General features: G+C 38.4%; 1 protein-coding gene across 2 annotated transcripts; it reads right to left on the bottom strand.

The window, feature by feature from the left end:
- Window positions 1-642: 642 nt before the first annotated feature.
- Window positions 643-13,882, bottom strand: cyth4b (cytohesin 4b). Of its 2 annotated transcripts, none has more exons than XM_023283936.3 (13): window positions 13,758-13,882; window positions 10,719-10,801; window positions 10,513-10,577; window positions 9,584-9,650; window positions 8,651-8,769; window positions 8,239-8,319; window positions 6,643-6,755; window positions 6,282-6,430; window positions 4,914-5,025; window positions 4,473-4,549; window positions 3,074-3,145; window positions 2,773-2,927; window positions 643-1,693 (listed from the first exon to the last, which is right to left on the bottom strand). In XM_023283936.3, exons 1-13 carry the CDS (start codon window positions 13,774-13,776, stop codon window positions 1,612-1,614), a joined length of 1,194 nt encoding a protein of 397 aa, XP_023139704.1. In that variant the 5' UTR covers window positions 13,777-13,882; the 3' UTR covers window positions 643-1,611. The 2 variants fall into 2 exon arrangements, with proteins under 2 accessions (XP_023139704.1, XP_054866247.1); XM_055010272.1 differs by lacking the exon at window positions 13,758-13,882 and adding an exon at window positions 13,352-13,402.
- Window positions 13,883-18,081: the final 4,199 nt, after the last annotated feature.

The raw sequence follows: 18,081 nt of genomic DNA, 5'->3' as shown, positions 1-18,081 counted from the left end.
CATATAAATGATAACCCTGGGTGTCAACTAGATATTGATTGTTAATAAAAACTCAAGATGTCCTTTAATTAACAGGTGGTGATGTTTTTATGAGCTGCAAACAAGGCTGATTGAATTTGATCATTTACAAGTGAAAAAACATCCCAGTTAAAATCAGGTCTAGGTTACAAAGTTAACTGGAGTTTGAACTATTTCACCTACTACTGAAACAGTCACTTAATCTAGATGTCAAAACCATATGTTCCCTTTCAATCAAATTTAGCCTTCATCAAATGTAATTAAATGAACAAATCCAAGCTAACTGGGAAGTACTCATTTAATACATTCAAAAGTTATAATTTGAAATTATATTTTGATACCAAAACGGATTGTTAATGATGAGAAAGTTGAACATTAATCTTGTTAGTTTGACAAAATAGCTATAATTAGACTGTTGGCATACTCCTTGATGCGATCTCACAATAAACCGCAAAGGTGGTTTAGACACTTCACCCAAGAAGCACATGCAAGGCTACGAAAAAGCAAGCTTATCAACAAACACAAAGAAATTGTGAGTATGAGGAAGTAAGGTGTGGTTGAATGTTTTCAGAGTGTATTCGACCAAAAACACAGCTGCTGACTTGTTACTTAAAAACAGGATCCTTTTTACATGTCAACAGACATCCAAATGCTTTTTTTATTAAATAATTATTTCATGAGACAGAATAAAACAGTACTTGCAATCCATAAGGAAAGGTATACAGTAGTTACAGTGACGCTCAATATAAGAGGTTGCTAAAAGATTTCTTTCAAATATTACAGTATACACAATAAATTTCTAATAATGCAGACATGTGTGTTGCACTTATTGCACCTGTGCTTTCAAATTAAGTGACATTAAAACATATAGGCTTCTTCTGCTTCTTAAGTAAATGCTATGCCACTCAATAAAGTTCAAAACAACTGAAAAAGGAGCAAATCCCCAAATCATATTTACATACTTCAAATCATATATGTACAAAATACAGCACTTCATAAACAAGTACACTCAGATAACACCCAACCTAACAGAGCTTTTTAAATGAAACTTAAAATGACCATTGGGCAGAAATAAAGCTGTTACAGCTACTTTACTACCAAGTGTCCATCTTTGAGAACTGTGGAGCTGAGAAGTGTTGTCCTGCCTTTTTTATAGCCGTCATGGAACTGCTGAGACACATCACATGCTGGATGTGTCTTCCTGAGCTGAGAAACTCACTCAGACAGCCATAAAAAAACTTCTCATAACAGACAAGATAAGAGGCTGCAGTAAATACACAACTACTAAAAAAATGTAAACAGAAGTTTCAGTTCACAACATCCTCCAGCAAAGATTAAAATGCAGCTAACACCATTTATCGACAGATTCTCGAGCGACGAGTCAAAGAGTTTTTCATCTTTAACACTGTTTTTCTCGGCCTGTGAAAAGAGAAGTTGGAAAGAGAAGTCTCTCTTTTAGCCTGGACGACCCCCAACAGGCTGTTTCTGTCTGGCCGCTGGTGTCCTCACTCAGTTGTGTTGCAGGATGTTCACAACAGAAGAATCCTACAGCAATGCAGTAAGATGGGCCTCCATGTGGTGGGTGCTGCTCGCTCAGTCTTGAGGAGTTTGGTTTATCACCTTCCTCTTACGGACTGAGACCAAGTCATAGAATGGATCCTTGGTGATACTTGCCCTGTTTGCAGTAAAGATGGTTGTCATTAGGCAAATGTGTGTGTACACTTGTAGTTTTCATATTGTGCAGACATGAATGTGTTTACATGGTCACTCATGGGGACCTGCCATGACATTAACCATAAAGCTGAATGTGTAGACTTGGTTCAAGGGTTAGGCAGGTAGTAGTTATGGTTACATTTTATTATGTGTTGACAAGATTGAATTTATTTGAACTCTTTTCTATTTTTTTGCTGTTTTGGTCACAATTGCGTATTTCCAAGTTATAAATTACTACTTAGCCTGAAAAAAAAAAGGCGGTCTAAGTTTAACAAATAATTGCTCTACAAATCTAGACAGCTTGGGGTCTATGTATATCCTGTGTATTAATCTGAACATGTTCTGGTACATGTCTGGCCGCTTTCACAGATTTTTAGCCTCTATATTATAGCCTGTATAGCAATATGTTGTCAGCAGCAGACTTTTGTTGTTTTTGTATGTTTCTTTGTACAAAAACAAGATCGTAAATACCAAGACTTTTCCACTCATTCACTCTGACCTCCTGTCTAACGCTGGGCTCACGCTACAGATGTTAAAACTGGTTTGCATCACACGTATGGAGAAACTTCACAGATATTCTTCTCACACTACAGGCTATTTAAAAGATTATCATGCCAGACGAAGCAATCAGGAAGCAGTACGCCTTGTCACGTCACGCGATCTCGTGGGGAAGCAGATGTAAACAACACGAAGACTGTGGTGCAACAACTTACTGTATGCTGACACCTCTTTGCAGTTAAAAAAACAAAAACAAAGAAACAAAAACCGAAGACTAAACAAGCCTGCATGAGAAAACATTTTGGAAGATGTTTTCTTTTGTCTCTTTCCCACAAGAACTGTAGTTGAGATTAGTTTTAATATCTGTAATTAACAGTGTTAAGAGTGTTTAACGTTGCTTGGTACGAACCTACTCAACAATGCTCCTCAGCAGCAGCAGACATGCTTCATGGAAAGTGGATGCATCTGGTTGTGTCTGTGTGTTTGTGTAGATGTGCACATTAGCATACATATACATGCTTGTTTTTGTGAATGTGGTCTGACCTGATGGCCTCGATCCAGGAGTCTCTCTCTTCGGCGCTGGCAGCACAGATGGTGTACGACTGGTGTTTTCCCTCTACAACCCGGCCGTCTGTCTCTGTTTTACATGCTTTGATCTTCTGCCCTCGACTGTTGGGGTTGTACAGCTCCAGACAGTACTAGACGACAGCAGACATGATGTCAACATGACGAAGCTATAAATCCATCAATCTATCAACTGTGTTTATTCACAGAAAACCTCCAAAATCACTTTAATTCAATCAACTTTTCCAGCGCGTTGAAGGAACAGCTGACAGGATCTCACCGGTTTGCGAGGATATGGCACTTCCCTCACACAGAGATTCTCCAGAGGGATGATGCCTCGGGGCTCTTTATCCTGCAGACAGATTAAAAAGAGATGGATGGAGTCAGGTGGTGCATCAGGAGGGCAAGAAGGAAGAGCTGAGAATAAGACTGTCACTGGCATCAAAAGAAAAGGGGAAGCAGAAGAGAGAGAATCATGAGCTGAAACATAAGACACATTTACTGGGGATAAAAATGACTTTTACAGTTCAAGGTCCACACAATATAATGTCAACTCTACACTAAAAACGAGTGGAGCCCGACTCCAGGGCACAGTCATATATCTTCAAGATTAAAAGATTCCATTGTGTTTTGTCTGTCATGTAGATTACACAATCAACACACTCTCACTCCCAGCGTGTCATATGAATGCTTGTTCATGACCACTTCGCACCACTTTTTTACACCCTGAGGAGCATCATTTTACCAACATGCAGGATAGTGAGACTGCTGATGCTCTAGATGAGGCATAAGTCAAACATGGAAGTTTCACCGAGGACAGTGACATCTGTGTCCCATTTGGACTTGTTACTTTTTGGCATAGTTGATTTATTATTTAGATTTTTGGTTTTATTATCATTTATTGCTGTTGTCAGTCATTTTGGCAACTTAGACTACTAGGTTAAAATCATGAACCAAAACTACTCTGGAAGAATGAACAAGACTTTGTGTGAAAATAAAGCCTTTCTCAGGGTTAACCACACATTAGAATGCTAAACTATCTCATCTGTGACATCCTGCTTCTACACTGTCTTGGTTACCACAGTGACAAATCCTGCCCCATCAGACAGTTGCCTGAAAAACAACGACGGTGACGAGAAAAGCACAGAACATTTTGCATTGGTCTCTTGAATCAGAGGTTGAAGGAGTTTTATGGAAGGCTGGCATCAAAAATAACACTGAGGATCTATCTGTTGCATTAAGTAGTGATGCCGAAAGGTAGTTTACAAGCATGCGATGAGACTGTGTTGACAAAAGTCTTTGTAAAATTAAATGACTTACAAAAAAAAACTCATTATAGTTTCTGGTCAGGCACCTCTATGGTTAATATCTGATTTGGTTTTCACAACTAGAACTTCTTAACAAAGGTTTGCCATAATAATCAAATTAAACCTGATTCTCTGGTGTTGAAGTTACATGGTGTGTAAACTTTACCATTCACCATCACCTTCTGGCTAAAAAAGTTCTGTGACTGAACTATGGAATAATTTAGGATTTTTCACCAACAAAAGACCATGAGTGGACATTGTAAGTAGTTAAAGAAAACGTGCAGTTTTATTCTAAAGAATTAAAAGTGACAAGAGGAATTCTGTGGCTTTCAGACAGATGTCAATGTGATAACAGTGTATGAGGAGCCTTACAGTGGTGAACTCAAAGTAGTAGAGACAGTTATCAGTCAGGATGAACCATCGCCTCTTCCATGTCTTCACCCGACCTCCTGAAATACAGAGACAGTGAAAAAGTAGACGGTTATTTCTGCTGCTGCCACCTGCCTCTCTAGACACGCATGTTTAAACGTTGTGCAACCTCTCAGAAAGCTGACCAAAATACACCGATGTTATTTGAATGAAGCTAAACATCTGCGCCACCTACCACTGACGCAGTTCTGCACAAATGCTCAACATGCAACGGGGTGTTCCAGTATTGGGTCATGTTCTTAGTGCTTCCTCTGTACTTTCCTGTTCTTAGCATTTTGAAGCAACTTAGTAAAATATGAAGTATTACACTTAACCTCTTCTTGACTGATTTATGAATATTGGTGGTAATATGTGTGTCTTGGGTGTTCTGAAGGGTAAATTTACCAAGTTTGAGGAGCCAGCCTTCTCTGTCAGGGTTGAAGAAAGTGTGAGTCAGATCATTCCCATCATCCTCTGGGATTTTGAAAGGCTCATTGCGTATGCTCTCGTACAGTTTCTGAGTGGAGAGGAGTTCAACAGTCATTGGTGTGATTAAATATACTTAACAAATGCATCCGTTAAAGAGAATGTACACAGCTTTTCCTTATTTTTTTGTCATGTAGTGTATGTATGCAGAATGTTGGATTTTCATATTAAAAGTTTCAGTGGAGACCCGAAATAAAAATATCAAGTTGGAAAATGACAAAATAGGTCCCTTTAAAATGTATTTTTTCTAAATGTTGAGAAAAATGTGAATTTAAACCTCTACAGAACCTTTTCAAAAAGCATATTTCTAAACAAGTCTTAACTACCAGCTAACTGCCAGCATATTGTTCCTTTTATTCAAATATGTGTGTACATTTTTGATTTCTAGAGAGACAATGAATTAAGTGTTCTCAGTGAGCGTGGGACAATGGTGTGTTCACATGTATCTAAAATAGAACAGCAGGTCACCTTTAAGTGACTGGCCTGTTATGGGAAAGTGGGCATGAGAACGACATGGATGTGGTTGCATGTGTGTGTTTCACTTGCAGTCATTATTTTGAGATAGTTGTACTGTTTTCTCAATCAGGGGAAAAGGTTCTATGGTTTTACTTCCTTATTTTTAAGAATACTGTTTTGAATGTTGACACTTTTTGGATTGATTTGAACATTTCTACCTAACATAAATTTAATTCAAGAAATTCTCAGAATCAAGCTGAGGGATTAGTTTCTACACCATGAATATCCCTACTCTCCATTTGGCACCTTAAATACATGAGAAGTATAAAACATCCCAGTGCCACCATGCAAACTGACTTAAGCTTAGCAACCAACAATGAACTGGTCCTACTAACAAACAGTCTCTGTTGTTAAATACATCACATTCCTCCTCCATAGAGATCAAACCACAGCAATGAGTCACACTGTTGCCATGATTCTTCATAAAAAGGAACATGAACACAGAAAAAGAAACTACGTTTTAGTGAAATTTAAAGAAAAAAAAGGATGTGAGATTTATATTTCATATAAAACTTACGGGGAAACAAAATGAAACATAAATAAAGGCCACAAGGATGCTAATGATCAAAGTCCAGATGTTAAAAATAGCTCATCAGTTCATTTCCAGAAGCTGTGTTACAATTTCAGTTATTTTTGGATGCCCAAAGGTACTCCAGATGAAAATGTACATTTAGTTCAATGGTACTAAATGCACTTTGTCCCTTTACAAATAACAAAAAAAAAGATTGGCAATAAACACTGTTTCTTGGTGTCTAGTTTGGAACTTCTCACCGAGAGCAGGTCTTCAGGTAGGTCCTCTCCGTTGTTGATGCCCCTGTTCATGGAGAAGAAACGCTCCAGGGTGGTTTTATCCTTCACATTGGGGTTGTGGAGGCTGGTGTTCAACATGATGATGGCAAAAGACAGGATGTAGCATGTGTCTGGTGTTAAGAAGAGGATGCACACAGAAAAAAACGGTAAGAGGAAGCATAACATAACAATAACTTTTGGTAAAGTAGCTCACATAAATGCAGAATCAGTGAAGAAAAAAAAGAAGGCATGAAAGTGAGAAAGGTAAAAGCATAGAGATGCCGTGGTCATTAAAAACCATCCACACACAGAGGTAGATGTATGTGTATTTAGTGAAGCTAACCAGTGGACTGGAAGACGTTGGTGTTGCAGTTACAGTAGCGCGTGGCGAAGGCCTCCATCATGCGGTCAATCTTCTGAGCTTCACCAGGCAGACGGAAACTCCACAGAAACTGTCTGTCACATACACACCACAACACCATGAGACCCCTGCATGCAGTCTACACAGGTATTATGTAGGTTTGTGAGCAGCATGTAAACTATATGTGAGAACTCTTCAGTACACTTAAGGACAGTTTAGAGATTCACTTGGATATTTATTCAATGCTGTATCACTACATTTAGCTACTTTAGTACTCTGAAAATTCTCTTCTTTAAAAGGTACTCCAGTAGTTTATAGTTGCTTTTCCATAGAGTTGGAGGACCTAAAGGAGATTGATTAATAGGCTGTCATGATCCCTGTTCCAGCCCCTGTTTCTCTCCTTCTTCCTCCTGTTCACTCTGTATCTGTCTATCTGTTTTGATCTGTCTCTCTTTGGCTCCCTCTGTCTGTCTGTCTGTCTGTCTGTCATCTCTCCCTCCTGTCTCTCTCTCTCCCTGTCTCTCTCTCTCTCTCCCTGCTTCACCTGCCTGCATTCTGCTACCTGCTGATTACTGTAATGAGTGTCAGCTGCAGTAATCAGCTCACTCAGGACACCTGTTCACAACCACCTCATGCAGTATAAAGCTCAGCTCATTCAGTCACTTCTTGCCGGATCATAAAGACTCGCATCCCTTCACAGTTCTGCTCCCCTCTTGGATTCTGTTTTCCCCACAAGCTCTGCTTCCCTGTGGATGGCTTCAGCCCCCATAGACTGTGATCCCCACAGGACTCTGTTTCCCCACTGATCCCAGCTAGCCATAACCCCACCTGGACTCTTGTCCCCCCCCCACTCCCATCCCTGGATAACTGCTGGTCCTCTCTGTCCCCAGCCAACTGTCTGCCAGTTTTGTTCCCCTACCAGCTTCTGGATTCCCTGAGCCTCCCTACTTTGCCCCCCTTAGTTCTGTTTCCCCCTGGTTTTGTAAGTACATTGTTTTGTTGTCTGGTTTAGTTCATCCCAGTTTGGTTTTGGTAGTTTAGCAGTGGGTTTTTGTAGGTTTAGTAATGTAGTTTATTCTAGTCTTAGATTTGGTTTAATTTATCTCCCGGTCCATCATGCTGGTGTGATCTAAAGACTAACATTTATTACGTTCAGTCTTACAATCTCACAGTTACAGGAAAGGTTGCAGCAGAGGCAGCGGTATAGCACTTTTTTTAGCGTAAAATTCTGTTCTGCTCTCTTTACACCTGTGAAATATGTAACCACTACAGAGTGTTTAGACATGCCTGATAAATAGAAATTTCCATGACCAAAAATGGAATAAATTTCTCTATAAGAGGTAATCCACTTCATACAACTAACTGCAGATATTACCATGTAATCTACTCTTGTTTAGCAGTCTGCAGGTAAAGGTGGCATCTTTTACACTTTGTTGAGTTTCCATTGATGCATTTAGGGTATAGGTCACACTCTGATCCACTACAGACATGCAGATATTCCTCCTGATTCAGTCTATGTTGATGGTGATTCAGGAGAATCTCGTTGAGGGGACACAAATGAGGATAAAGGGGGCTGACCTGAGAGCCTGGACCAGGTTGAGGTCGGAGAACTCGTGCAGATCCACGAAGGCCTTCAGAGTCTGCAGATGGAGCTCCTCTCTGTGAGATGGATGGAGAAGAAAGACAAATGAAACCAATGGAAGGTATTCAGATTTTCCAGACGAAACCACTTTTCATCCAGCAACTGCTTTCACCACCTCTGCTGTCTCCTCCCATTAATTTCCACCATTTTATTTCTCAGATTTACTCATTATGTCACTCTATAATGACTCATCTCATTTATCTTTTAGTTTCTGTATCGTCTTATCTTCTGTACTTCTCAGTATCTTCTTTATTCTCCTTCTCCTTGTTCATCTCCTTCTCCCTTCCATTGCCTTCATTGACTTGTCACACCCCTTCTTGTGTGCCCTCTCCCTCTTGTCTTCCTCACCTTTCTCCAAGAAATTCTCCGATGGCTGTCTTGTTGAGTCCTTCCTCCTTGTAGAGAAACTCAGCGATGGATTGAGCACTTCCATCCAGCAGTTTATTCTCCACCAAGTAATTGATGCCCTGCATGGAAGTATACCGGTTACTGGAAGTATGAATTCATGCCTCAGTGGCTTTTTTTTTTTTTTTTTTTTTTTGTTGTTGCTAAAACTGAATGAGTCAGAATAATGTTTAGTTCATGACATAGTACTTGAGATGCATGCAGCAGCACATACATTGTGAATATACACATATGCTGTGGTTAAATGTGTTTAGTTTCACAATGATATCACCTCCTGTTGGTATAATAGTGCAAACTTAGAGCTTCTGTAATCCCAATTCCTTAAAACAAATTTCTCTTCCTCTTTCTGCTCCATCACAGACTTTGGAGAGGAAAAGGATGATTAAAAATATATTTCCCTTTTTACAAGCACCTTTATGTTCAACAATGTCTCTCCCACATCTCTTTTAAAGTACTCTAATGTGATTTTATGTGTATTGCTGAGACATTAATACTTTCATATTGGTTACAGAGCATATTATAATTAACTCACATTAGAATTTAGATATATTCAACGGCAGTGCTTTTACTTATGCTGCAAACAAGCGGTGCGTTTGACCTGTCAGCAAAACCACAGAAACTGTGCTGTGGGCCTCCAACAGTGTCAGTTCACAGACTCACAGCACCATCAGTGAGAGAGGAAGTCCACACAGAGACAAAGAAAAGCACCTTGTTGAAGGTTTAGAGTTAGAAAGCTCCGACACTGAGACGCACAAGGCTAAACAAGAATAGTAAGAAGTCATTTCTTACCGAGCAATATGCTGAGAAAGATATTTTAACTACAGCGTGTTCACGTCACGCTGATATTTGTGTCTCAACACACACTTCTCTGCTCACCTTTTTAGGGTCCATGTTGAATTTCTTCTTCCCATTTGAGAATTGTTTGCTCTTCTCTATAGTTTTGCTGAGGAACAATATTGGAGAAAAAAATATTTAGACACTTTTGTGAGCAAAAGTCTAAGAATTAATATCACTTTCAAGCAGGATTCATATCGCAGCAATGTTATACTTTCTGATTATTTATTTGGCATTAACACAGTATGACACAAAGTAATATAATGCACCACAGACAACAAGAACAGAACCAAAATGCTTTTCAGATAGAGCCTTTGTGCCACCAGTCCTGACCACACAGTGTACTTTTGGAGTGTTTGTCAAATGTTCCATCAAGATATACGTTTTTTGTTCATATCTTTAATGAACTTCTAATACACTGTGCTCAAGCAAGATGGAGTCTAATTCTTTCTCTCTATACATAGATAAGGCAAAATATTGTTTAAAAATAACTATTGTTGGAATGGAAAAAAATAATCTCAATGACTTTTAGAGAGAAACTAAAGAAAAGCTCAGACTCAGAGGGAGCCGGAAGTTTAAACTCATTCTGTCTCATCATTCATGGGAAAACGGCCCTAAATCATGAAAATCAACACATTATATATCGTTGTTTGATTCTAACAAAACTCATGTGTAACAGTACAACGTATGAGAAGGTTATGAACAGGAAATTTACCCATCAATCATTTTTAAAGATCCTCTTATTAAGCATTAGTGCAACAAATAGTGATATTCTATTTTCTTCGACTTTTTCTATTCAAGGCAGAAGAAGGAGAAAATTATTGGAAAGCCGTTTTGAAACTGAAACACGTCTGACATTTCAAATTCAACAGGAGCATTTAGTGGGTGTTCTGACGAGACAGGAGAGTTTACATAAAAACAAAGACTGGTTTATAAAATAGGTGGAGGGTTTTTCCCAGACTAAAACTCACTTTTCCTCTGCAGACTCAAAGCTGAGTATTTCCGCCATGACATTGTCAATCTCCATCTTTAACTTCTGCACATGACAAGATGAAAGAAAAGATTTGAATATTTGTTTCCTTAATATCAAAAGCAGAACAAGTTGACTCAATCAAATAGTACAATAAAAGGGCATTTGGTTTGCAATGGACGTATAGACACCGTGTGTGTACATTACCTGGATATCATCCAGAAGGTCTTTCTTATACGTCTTGATGCTCTCGATCTCCATCTTCTCATCTGCTGTAAAATCTGATGAAACTGCAACAAAATATTGGCACAAAAACGTCAAAGCAGTTCTCAGGAATTTGGCATCCCTCCCACAATTAATTGTCAGTTCTTCATATCCAAGGATTACGCCACAACTTTCATCACACCAGTACATTCAGCTAAAGCAATGATGCAATTCTATTTGAATCGTCCGTTGTTCTTGCTGTATTGTCAGAACAGAAACCTTGCACAGATGGATCTACTTTGCTGCACAACGTTCTGAATGAAAAGCTACATGCTCGGTCAGTGAGCTGTATATTTAAAGACTTGCACTGCACGGGGAATAGAGGTTTCTCAGGAAGATATGTCCGACAGGTGTTGTGGTTTTCTCATGAATGATACCTGTCACCGCAATATATTAATACATTCCTGGAAAAACACAGACATGAACATGCAAATCTTTGAATACATATTTTAACACTGACATACAGACTCATATTTCCATTCTGACAAACATCAGCCTCCCCACTCACACATTAGAGCCTAGATTGAAGTCTATGAATACCACACTATTGAAGGATTTTTGCCATTTATGACAAAATAAATAAATAAATAACTCTACTGAACAGTTACTTGGTAATAGGTGTTGTCTCAATCTAATGACGACCTCAGGTTCTAGATATCAATCCATTATATTGTCAGGATCAGGTGTCAAGCTAGGCTAGATTTATAGAAACATGAACATGTAGTCACCATCCTCAAACACTCAGATGGATACCAACATTTAAAGGAAAGGCCCTAACTTCAAATTCAGCAGTTAAAAGTGTGACGAAGCTTACTGAAAAAATGCTCGAGCTCTAAACAAAACAAATTCAGCATCATTTAATCCTCTGTGTCTGAATTGTTCAATTCAATTTCTGTTTAGAAATATGGACAAACACATGAACTCATTTTCTTTTTGCATAAAGTATCTGTGAAAACATATCGGGTCTAGAGGTTGTTGTAAGAAGATTTTTATTCAAAATCTCAAAAGCTAAAATGAAGAAATGCGTACTTTAGTTATGGCCACGGTATGGACTGAAGTGTTGAAGTTTGACCAAAGATTTACCTAAAGTAGTGATCATATCAAGTGATCTGCAAGAATATTTGTGTTTAATATTTAAGAAAAATAGCCTTTTCTGAAAAATCATAATATTGCATTGAGTTTTAATCTTATCACTGTCATCTATCGCTGACTTCTCCTCTCTCTGTGAACCAGAAGATGAGGCAGAGCTCTCTGAAAGCTTGCTATTTGTAACGTGAGTTCTTATTTTGTCAGTCATATTATCATCACTTTCACAGTATGCAACAAAGATTTTTGTATTTTACAAAGTTCGCCAGAGTAACTTACAATGTTTATTTTTTAAAATAGAAATATATGCAGTGCTCATTCAGAACTTTTGGTAGCAGATCTGTTAACCGACCTGTTTTGCTTAAAGTCTGTTATACATAAGAGTGTCATATACTTTGGCTTAATCAACATCCTCTGTCAGAAGGTTACTTCCTTATAACCTTCTTCACACTATCTTCTCACATGGACAATCAGCTGTGACTATTGCAAATATGCTTAGGGAAAGTTAGAAGCCTGGTGGTGAATATCGGGGAGCAAAAAGAGGCCCTCTTAAGAGAAAAAAGCAGAACAAAATTTTTAAAAATAAGTATATAAATGTATATCTCATCAGCATGGCTGATTTCATGATTAGGCTCTCAGAATGTTATTGACAGGCCACCAGTGAAACCTGACCTAGTGTTTCCTCAGTGGTATTTTGTCACACACAGATAGTGAATGATCATGTAAAAGATGGATTCAGGATATATCCTCAGCAAGAAAGAAATCTTTAAAATATAAAGTTAGCAAAATGAAAACTGCCAACTCTTCCTGTAGAGATACGTGAGCTGTTTTCTGGTAATGATGTGACCACAGGACTTCCACTTCCCCACCCTTCCTTTACACATGTTGTGCAACAAAGCTGACACTTCAGTCATCAGACCCCTCATTTGAACCATTTAAATTTTGATTTTAATCATCTGGAAAAGAAAAATAAAACAGTGGATATACAGCAACTATAGACTGACATGATGGCTTTAAAGATAAAGGATTTTCTATACATCTAACCAAAGATAGAAACTTCTGTTTTTGCGTTTTGGTCAGTGATGTACAGCCCTGTGAGTGAGTATGAGTGTCTCTTCCTCATTTCAGCTGAGAGCCACAGTGTGTGGCCTTTGAAGCGCTTCTCCACAGGATACTTATGGTAATAAGTGGCATACCAAGAACCGTACTCCCGTAACTACAGCATTAGCTGCTCTCACTGTGCATTGTTGGGTCGCACTTTAGGGAATGCAATTTGCATTTGTTTTATTTATATCACAGCTGTTCTTAAAAGTTTGACAGTGTGAGAAACTGGAAGTGGCTAGACTAACAGCTGTGACACTATCTGAGACAAAAGTGCTGTTTTATGTCCTGACCACACATGATGATGGTAAATGATCTGCACTTAGATAGATATCAAAGTGCTTTACAGTGTGTTTCTCATTCTCCTGTTCACACACACATTAACTCACAAATGTTAGTGTCTTGCCCAAGGACATTTCAGCATTCGGAGGGGCTGAGGGATCGAACAACCATCCTTCAATCAGTGGACAACCCACTCCACCACCTGAGCCACAGACACCCCATGATCAGTGATCATGGCTCCAGTATTACCCATATCAAATACACACAGGGTCGTCAAATACCTCATCATATTTGAGCATAAATTAAAGACAATCATGCCTGTAAACAACATACCACAAATGACAATATCATAAACTAATGTCCCATCCAATATCTAAAAAATATCAAAATGATTTTTACAACAAATGCTGAAAAAAGTACCAATGTTAGTATCAAAGTTTCTATCAACATCTAAACTATAAAAATATGACAACAATCAATAGAAGAAGAAGACAAGAGCAAAGTGGTTCTTACCCATTTGGCAATCAGTCATTTATATCCAGGGAAAAAAGAAATAAAATACCAACACCAGAACAGTTTAGCACAGACAAGCTGAAATATCTGAGTGTACAGGCTGCAGCCTCAGCACACAGTGAAGCAACAGCTGAATGAAGTGGATGTTCTCTTTAAACCCCACCTCTTCCCCAGCCATCAACGTCAAGCTTACGTGAGAGAGATTGACAAGTAGACCGTTCTTCAAAATGAAACACTTATTAAATAGCTCAACCGGGTAATTTCTGCTTTAATCTAGTCTCAGCATGCAAGAGATCAACAGAAAAGAAAAATACGCAAAACAACAACAACAAAACAGTAGTGGTCCTGTGTGGATATAAACAATATGATAATAAGATACGTTTTTAATATGAGGATTACTTGCAACACCAGAAACACATCCTCTGCTGTTATGAAGTCATACCTTTGACAGAGGCTGTTTTGAAAAAGCGTTGTTCAATGAAACGCGATTGCAAAACATTGCAGGAAGGGAGTTTTGAAAGGCAGGAATCTCGTCACATGGTGAGTTAAGCAGTGAACCCTTAACACCCATAAAAACTGCAGCTGAGAGAGAGAGAGAGAGACATTTTACAACATCTACAGTATAAAAAAACAACACTGAGTTCCATTTTGTTTTCTATTCACTGCAAATCACATACTTTAATTGTAGAGACGCCGCCTTCCTTCTTGTCTTCCTGTGGAGTACTAACTCTGGCTGATTTGACAGTTTCACCATTGCATTATAGCGTGTTTAACTGGGTGTTTTTGCATGCAGCATCCTGTTGCTGTAACTTTACTTACTGGGATGCTATTTAATTTTACTAACAACACATTTAGGCCATTAAATGCAAGTCGCTATGGGAACAGCATCCTTATAAAGTTGTCTTAATACGATTAGATGTACCACAGGACTAAGGTGTTTTTTCAAGATTTTTTTAACCAAGTTTTTATTCAAATTACGTTTTTATACATATTTATATGCAACTCAAGATGGACAAACAATAACACATGATAAACACAAACAAATATACAATTTGGCAACACGACAAACTCATGGCATTGTCGCAACCCACCTAAAGACAAGAATTACGTTTAAAGAAGAATTAGAGAGCAGCAGAGGGTCATGAAACATGTCAAAATACACACTCCAGACACAAGTACAGTTACTGCTCCACCTGCAATTCAAACAAAAACATCCCCGCTAGCCTGTTAAATCAAATTAAATTAAAGTACGCAATAACAGGAGCCCATAAATTCAAACGGAGTTCTGCTGTTATTGCTGTTATTTTTCCATTAAATACACTTTCTTTAATCTCTCTCTCCATTGGTGGAGGGTGGGAGGTAGTGGGCTGGGTCAAGACAGTTATCATTTTCTTTGCCACCAGTAGTAGGATATGTAGTAGATATACCTTTTTTTTTATCCATTGCTTCCTCTGGAATAGAACTGATTATATAGAACAATGGCTCAAGTGGCAAATCAACACTTAAAATGGGTCTGATTTCTGCCTGAATCCCCTCCCAAATGTTTTTTCAAGATTTACATGACAACTCATCTGCTTTCCTTAAAATTAAACACTTTCCTTTTTAGAGAGGTAAAAAAATAAAAAAAGATTAAAATGAGATCAAAGTGTGGATGAGTATAAACCAGGGGTAGCCAATACGGTGCCCGCGGGCACCTGGTTGCCCGCAGATACCAGTGAGTTGCCCCCATCACGTCCTAAAAATAACACTAGTCACCATGAAATTCCTTATAAAAAATTATAGTTGCTGTTCTTTTTAAATCAAAAATACTTACATTAATGCAGATTTTAGATTACAATATTTATTATAATTTAAAAAAAAAAAAAAAATGTCTTCGGTGTAAATGAACTTCGACATTGTCCGAGTCAGAGTTCACTGCGCATGTCAAACCACCACGTCACTGCTGAAGCTTCCGGACGCAGACTCTTTGGGAAGCTAGATGTGGTTTTTACCCCCAGAACATGGCAGCGAAGTGAAAGAGAAAACACTATTTTCGCGATGACTGGGAGGAAGAGTTCTTTTTCACGACAGTGAAAGATAAATGTATGTATTTGCGGGGCGACTATTGCGTCGGCAAAGCGACACAATGTGGAGAGACGCTACTTTAGCCGCTACAAAGCTTCCATGCTAACTAGCCACCTGCTAGCGCACATAGACTGTATGCGCACTACGGACAAGAAAACCCGAGACTTAAAGGCAGCTTTGGCATCTGCTACGCGGCGAAAAGTTTCTTCGTGGAGAAAAATATACCATAAGAAAAGCAACATCCCTACATTACCAATGCATCATTCACCAACAGGCCATATGGATGGACAAAAGTTGGCGGATTTGATCATGTGATGACTCCTGTCGTGAAGATCATAAATGTCTCCAAAGCCAAACAACCAGGACATTGAAGGTGCTGCTGGAGGAGCTGTCAACTGAACATGGTGACCTGTTACTACACACAGAAACCCCATGGATCAGCAGGGGAACAGTTTTACAGCGTTTTTTTTTGTCACTGTTGGCTGAAATCAAAGAGTTGATGCAATCCAGAGGGGAAGACATCTCGCTGCTTGAGGACACTGAGTGGATTCTTTTCTTGCATTTTTAACGGACATCACTGGGAAACTGAACCATCTGAACTGTGAGCTGCAAGGTAAAGGTAAGACATGATAAGCTCTGCAATGCCAGGCTTCCCACTAACACACATTTACAGACAGAGAAAGAGGTAACATATGTTGTCATTCAAAACACCGTGCCATTACACAAAAGTGTGAAAAATAATTAGCTGAAAACATGTAATGATTTGTTGTTATGATCTGTTAAAAATGTTGCAATGCTGGTGAAAAATGCTGGTGATTAGTACTAATGTGATAGGATTCATTTCAAAATGTGAAAGAGTTGATTTTTTTTCTTCCATAACTGATAATTTGTACAAACATGGGACAGAGTTCATGAATTGTTCAAAAATGTTACAAAGGTAGTGGTTTGCACAAATGACGCATGATTTGATGACAGTTAATGATTTCCTAAAAATGTTAGAAGTGATAATTCGCACAGAAATGTAACTGGTGTGATTTTAAACAAAATGCTGCAAATATGCTGATTCATACAAAACTGCCAAGAAAGATATTTACAAAACGTTTCATATATATGTGTGTGTGTGTGTGTGTGTTGTGTGTGTGTGTGTGTGTGTGTGTGTGTGTGTGTGTGTGTCCTGTCATCATTGTTGTGGAAATCATTGTTAATAATTGTTGTAAGGAATGATTAACATAAATGTGATCAGACAGTCTCTTTAGACATTATTTTCATTATTGTTATTATTATTATTATTATTGTTTAAAGATAATGGTACAAGTTTGCTGTTGAGGAAGTTTGTATCAAACAAGGTGCCCTTCGTACTACTCAGTACCCTTGAAGTTGCTCTCAGGTTCAAAAAGGTTGATGACCCCTGCTATAAACAGCTCCACTGCTGTACAGGCTCAGAGCTGTGGATGCAATGATAAATGATGCTGAAGTGTCACCTACTGGTTGGAATGGAAAGTCACAAGTGCTGTTGGTGCATGATAATGTGTGTGAAAATGTGTTATTTTGTTTTGAGTTATTTTCCATTTATCTACAGTATCTATCATTTTTCAGATTAAAATTAAAAATGAACCGGAACAAAATTCAAAGTAAACAACAAATATAAATGTGTTTTTGTGTCTTCAATCTCCAAACCATAAATTACTACATGTTAGGGTAAACACTAAGTTTTAGGTTAAAGTTAATTGAGTTTAGTTTAATCTTAAGCTAAGACAAGTAGCTGTTATGGTTCAAGGTTCAAGGAATCTTTATTGTCCCCGTGGGGCAAATCACTCTACAGTCAGCAGAACAAAAGTCAACAACAATCGCGGGGTACCAGTTACATAAAGCACAGATGACAACAATAAATAGGACAGACAGATTAGTCAGTCACTTTTTTAGCAGGACAATTGCAGCAGGGACAAAAGAATGCTAGCGTCTAATGCATCTTGGCAGGATGCACCCGTGGCCTGACGGGAGCAGCACAAACTCACCAACCAAGGGGTGGCTCTGGTCAGTGAGGAGTGTGTGAGCCTTATTTAGGGTTCTGAGCTTGTATACATCAGAGAGATTGTTGAGGTTAATACCTGCAATTTTGCTGCGTACTCTCACTATACCCTGTAATTTGTTTTTGTTTTTAAGTGAAAGTAAGCTGTACCAGCAGATAAAAGAAAAAATTAAGACTGAATCAATAAAACAAGAATAAAACATTTTCATAAAAGTACTATCAACCTTAAAA

Source organism: Amphiprion ocellaris, chromosome 4 (genome assembly GCF_022539595.1).
Source record: "Amphiprion ocellaris isolate individual 3 ecotype Okinawa chromosome 4, ASM2253959v1, whole genome shotgun sequence".
NCBI classification, from domain to species: Eukaryota; Metazoa; Chordata; class Actinopteri; family Pomacentridae; genus Amphiprion; species Amphiprion ocellaris.
The sequence above is the reverse complement of the archived record's forward strand: the minus strand, read 5'-3'. Positions and strand labels throughout refer to the sequence as shown.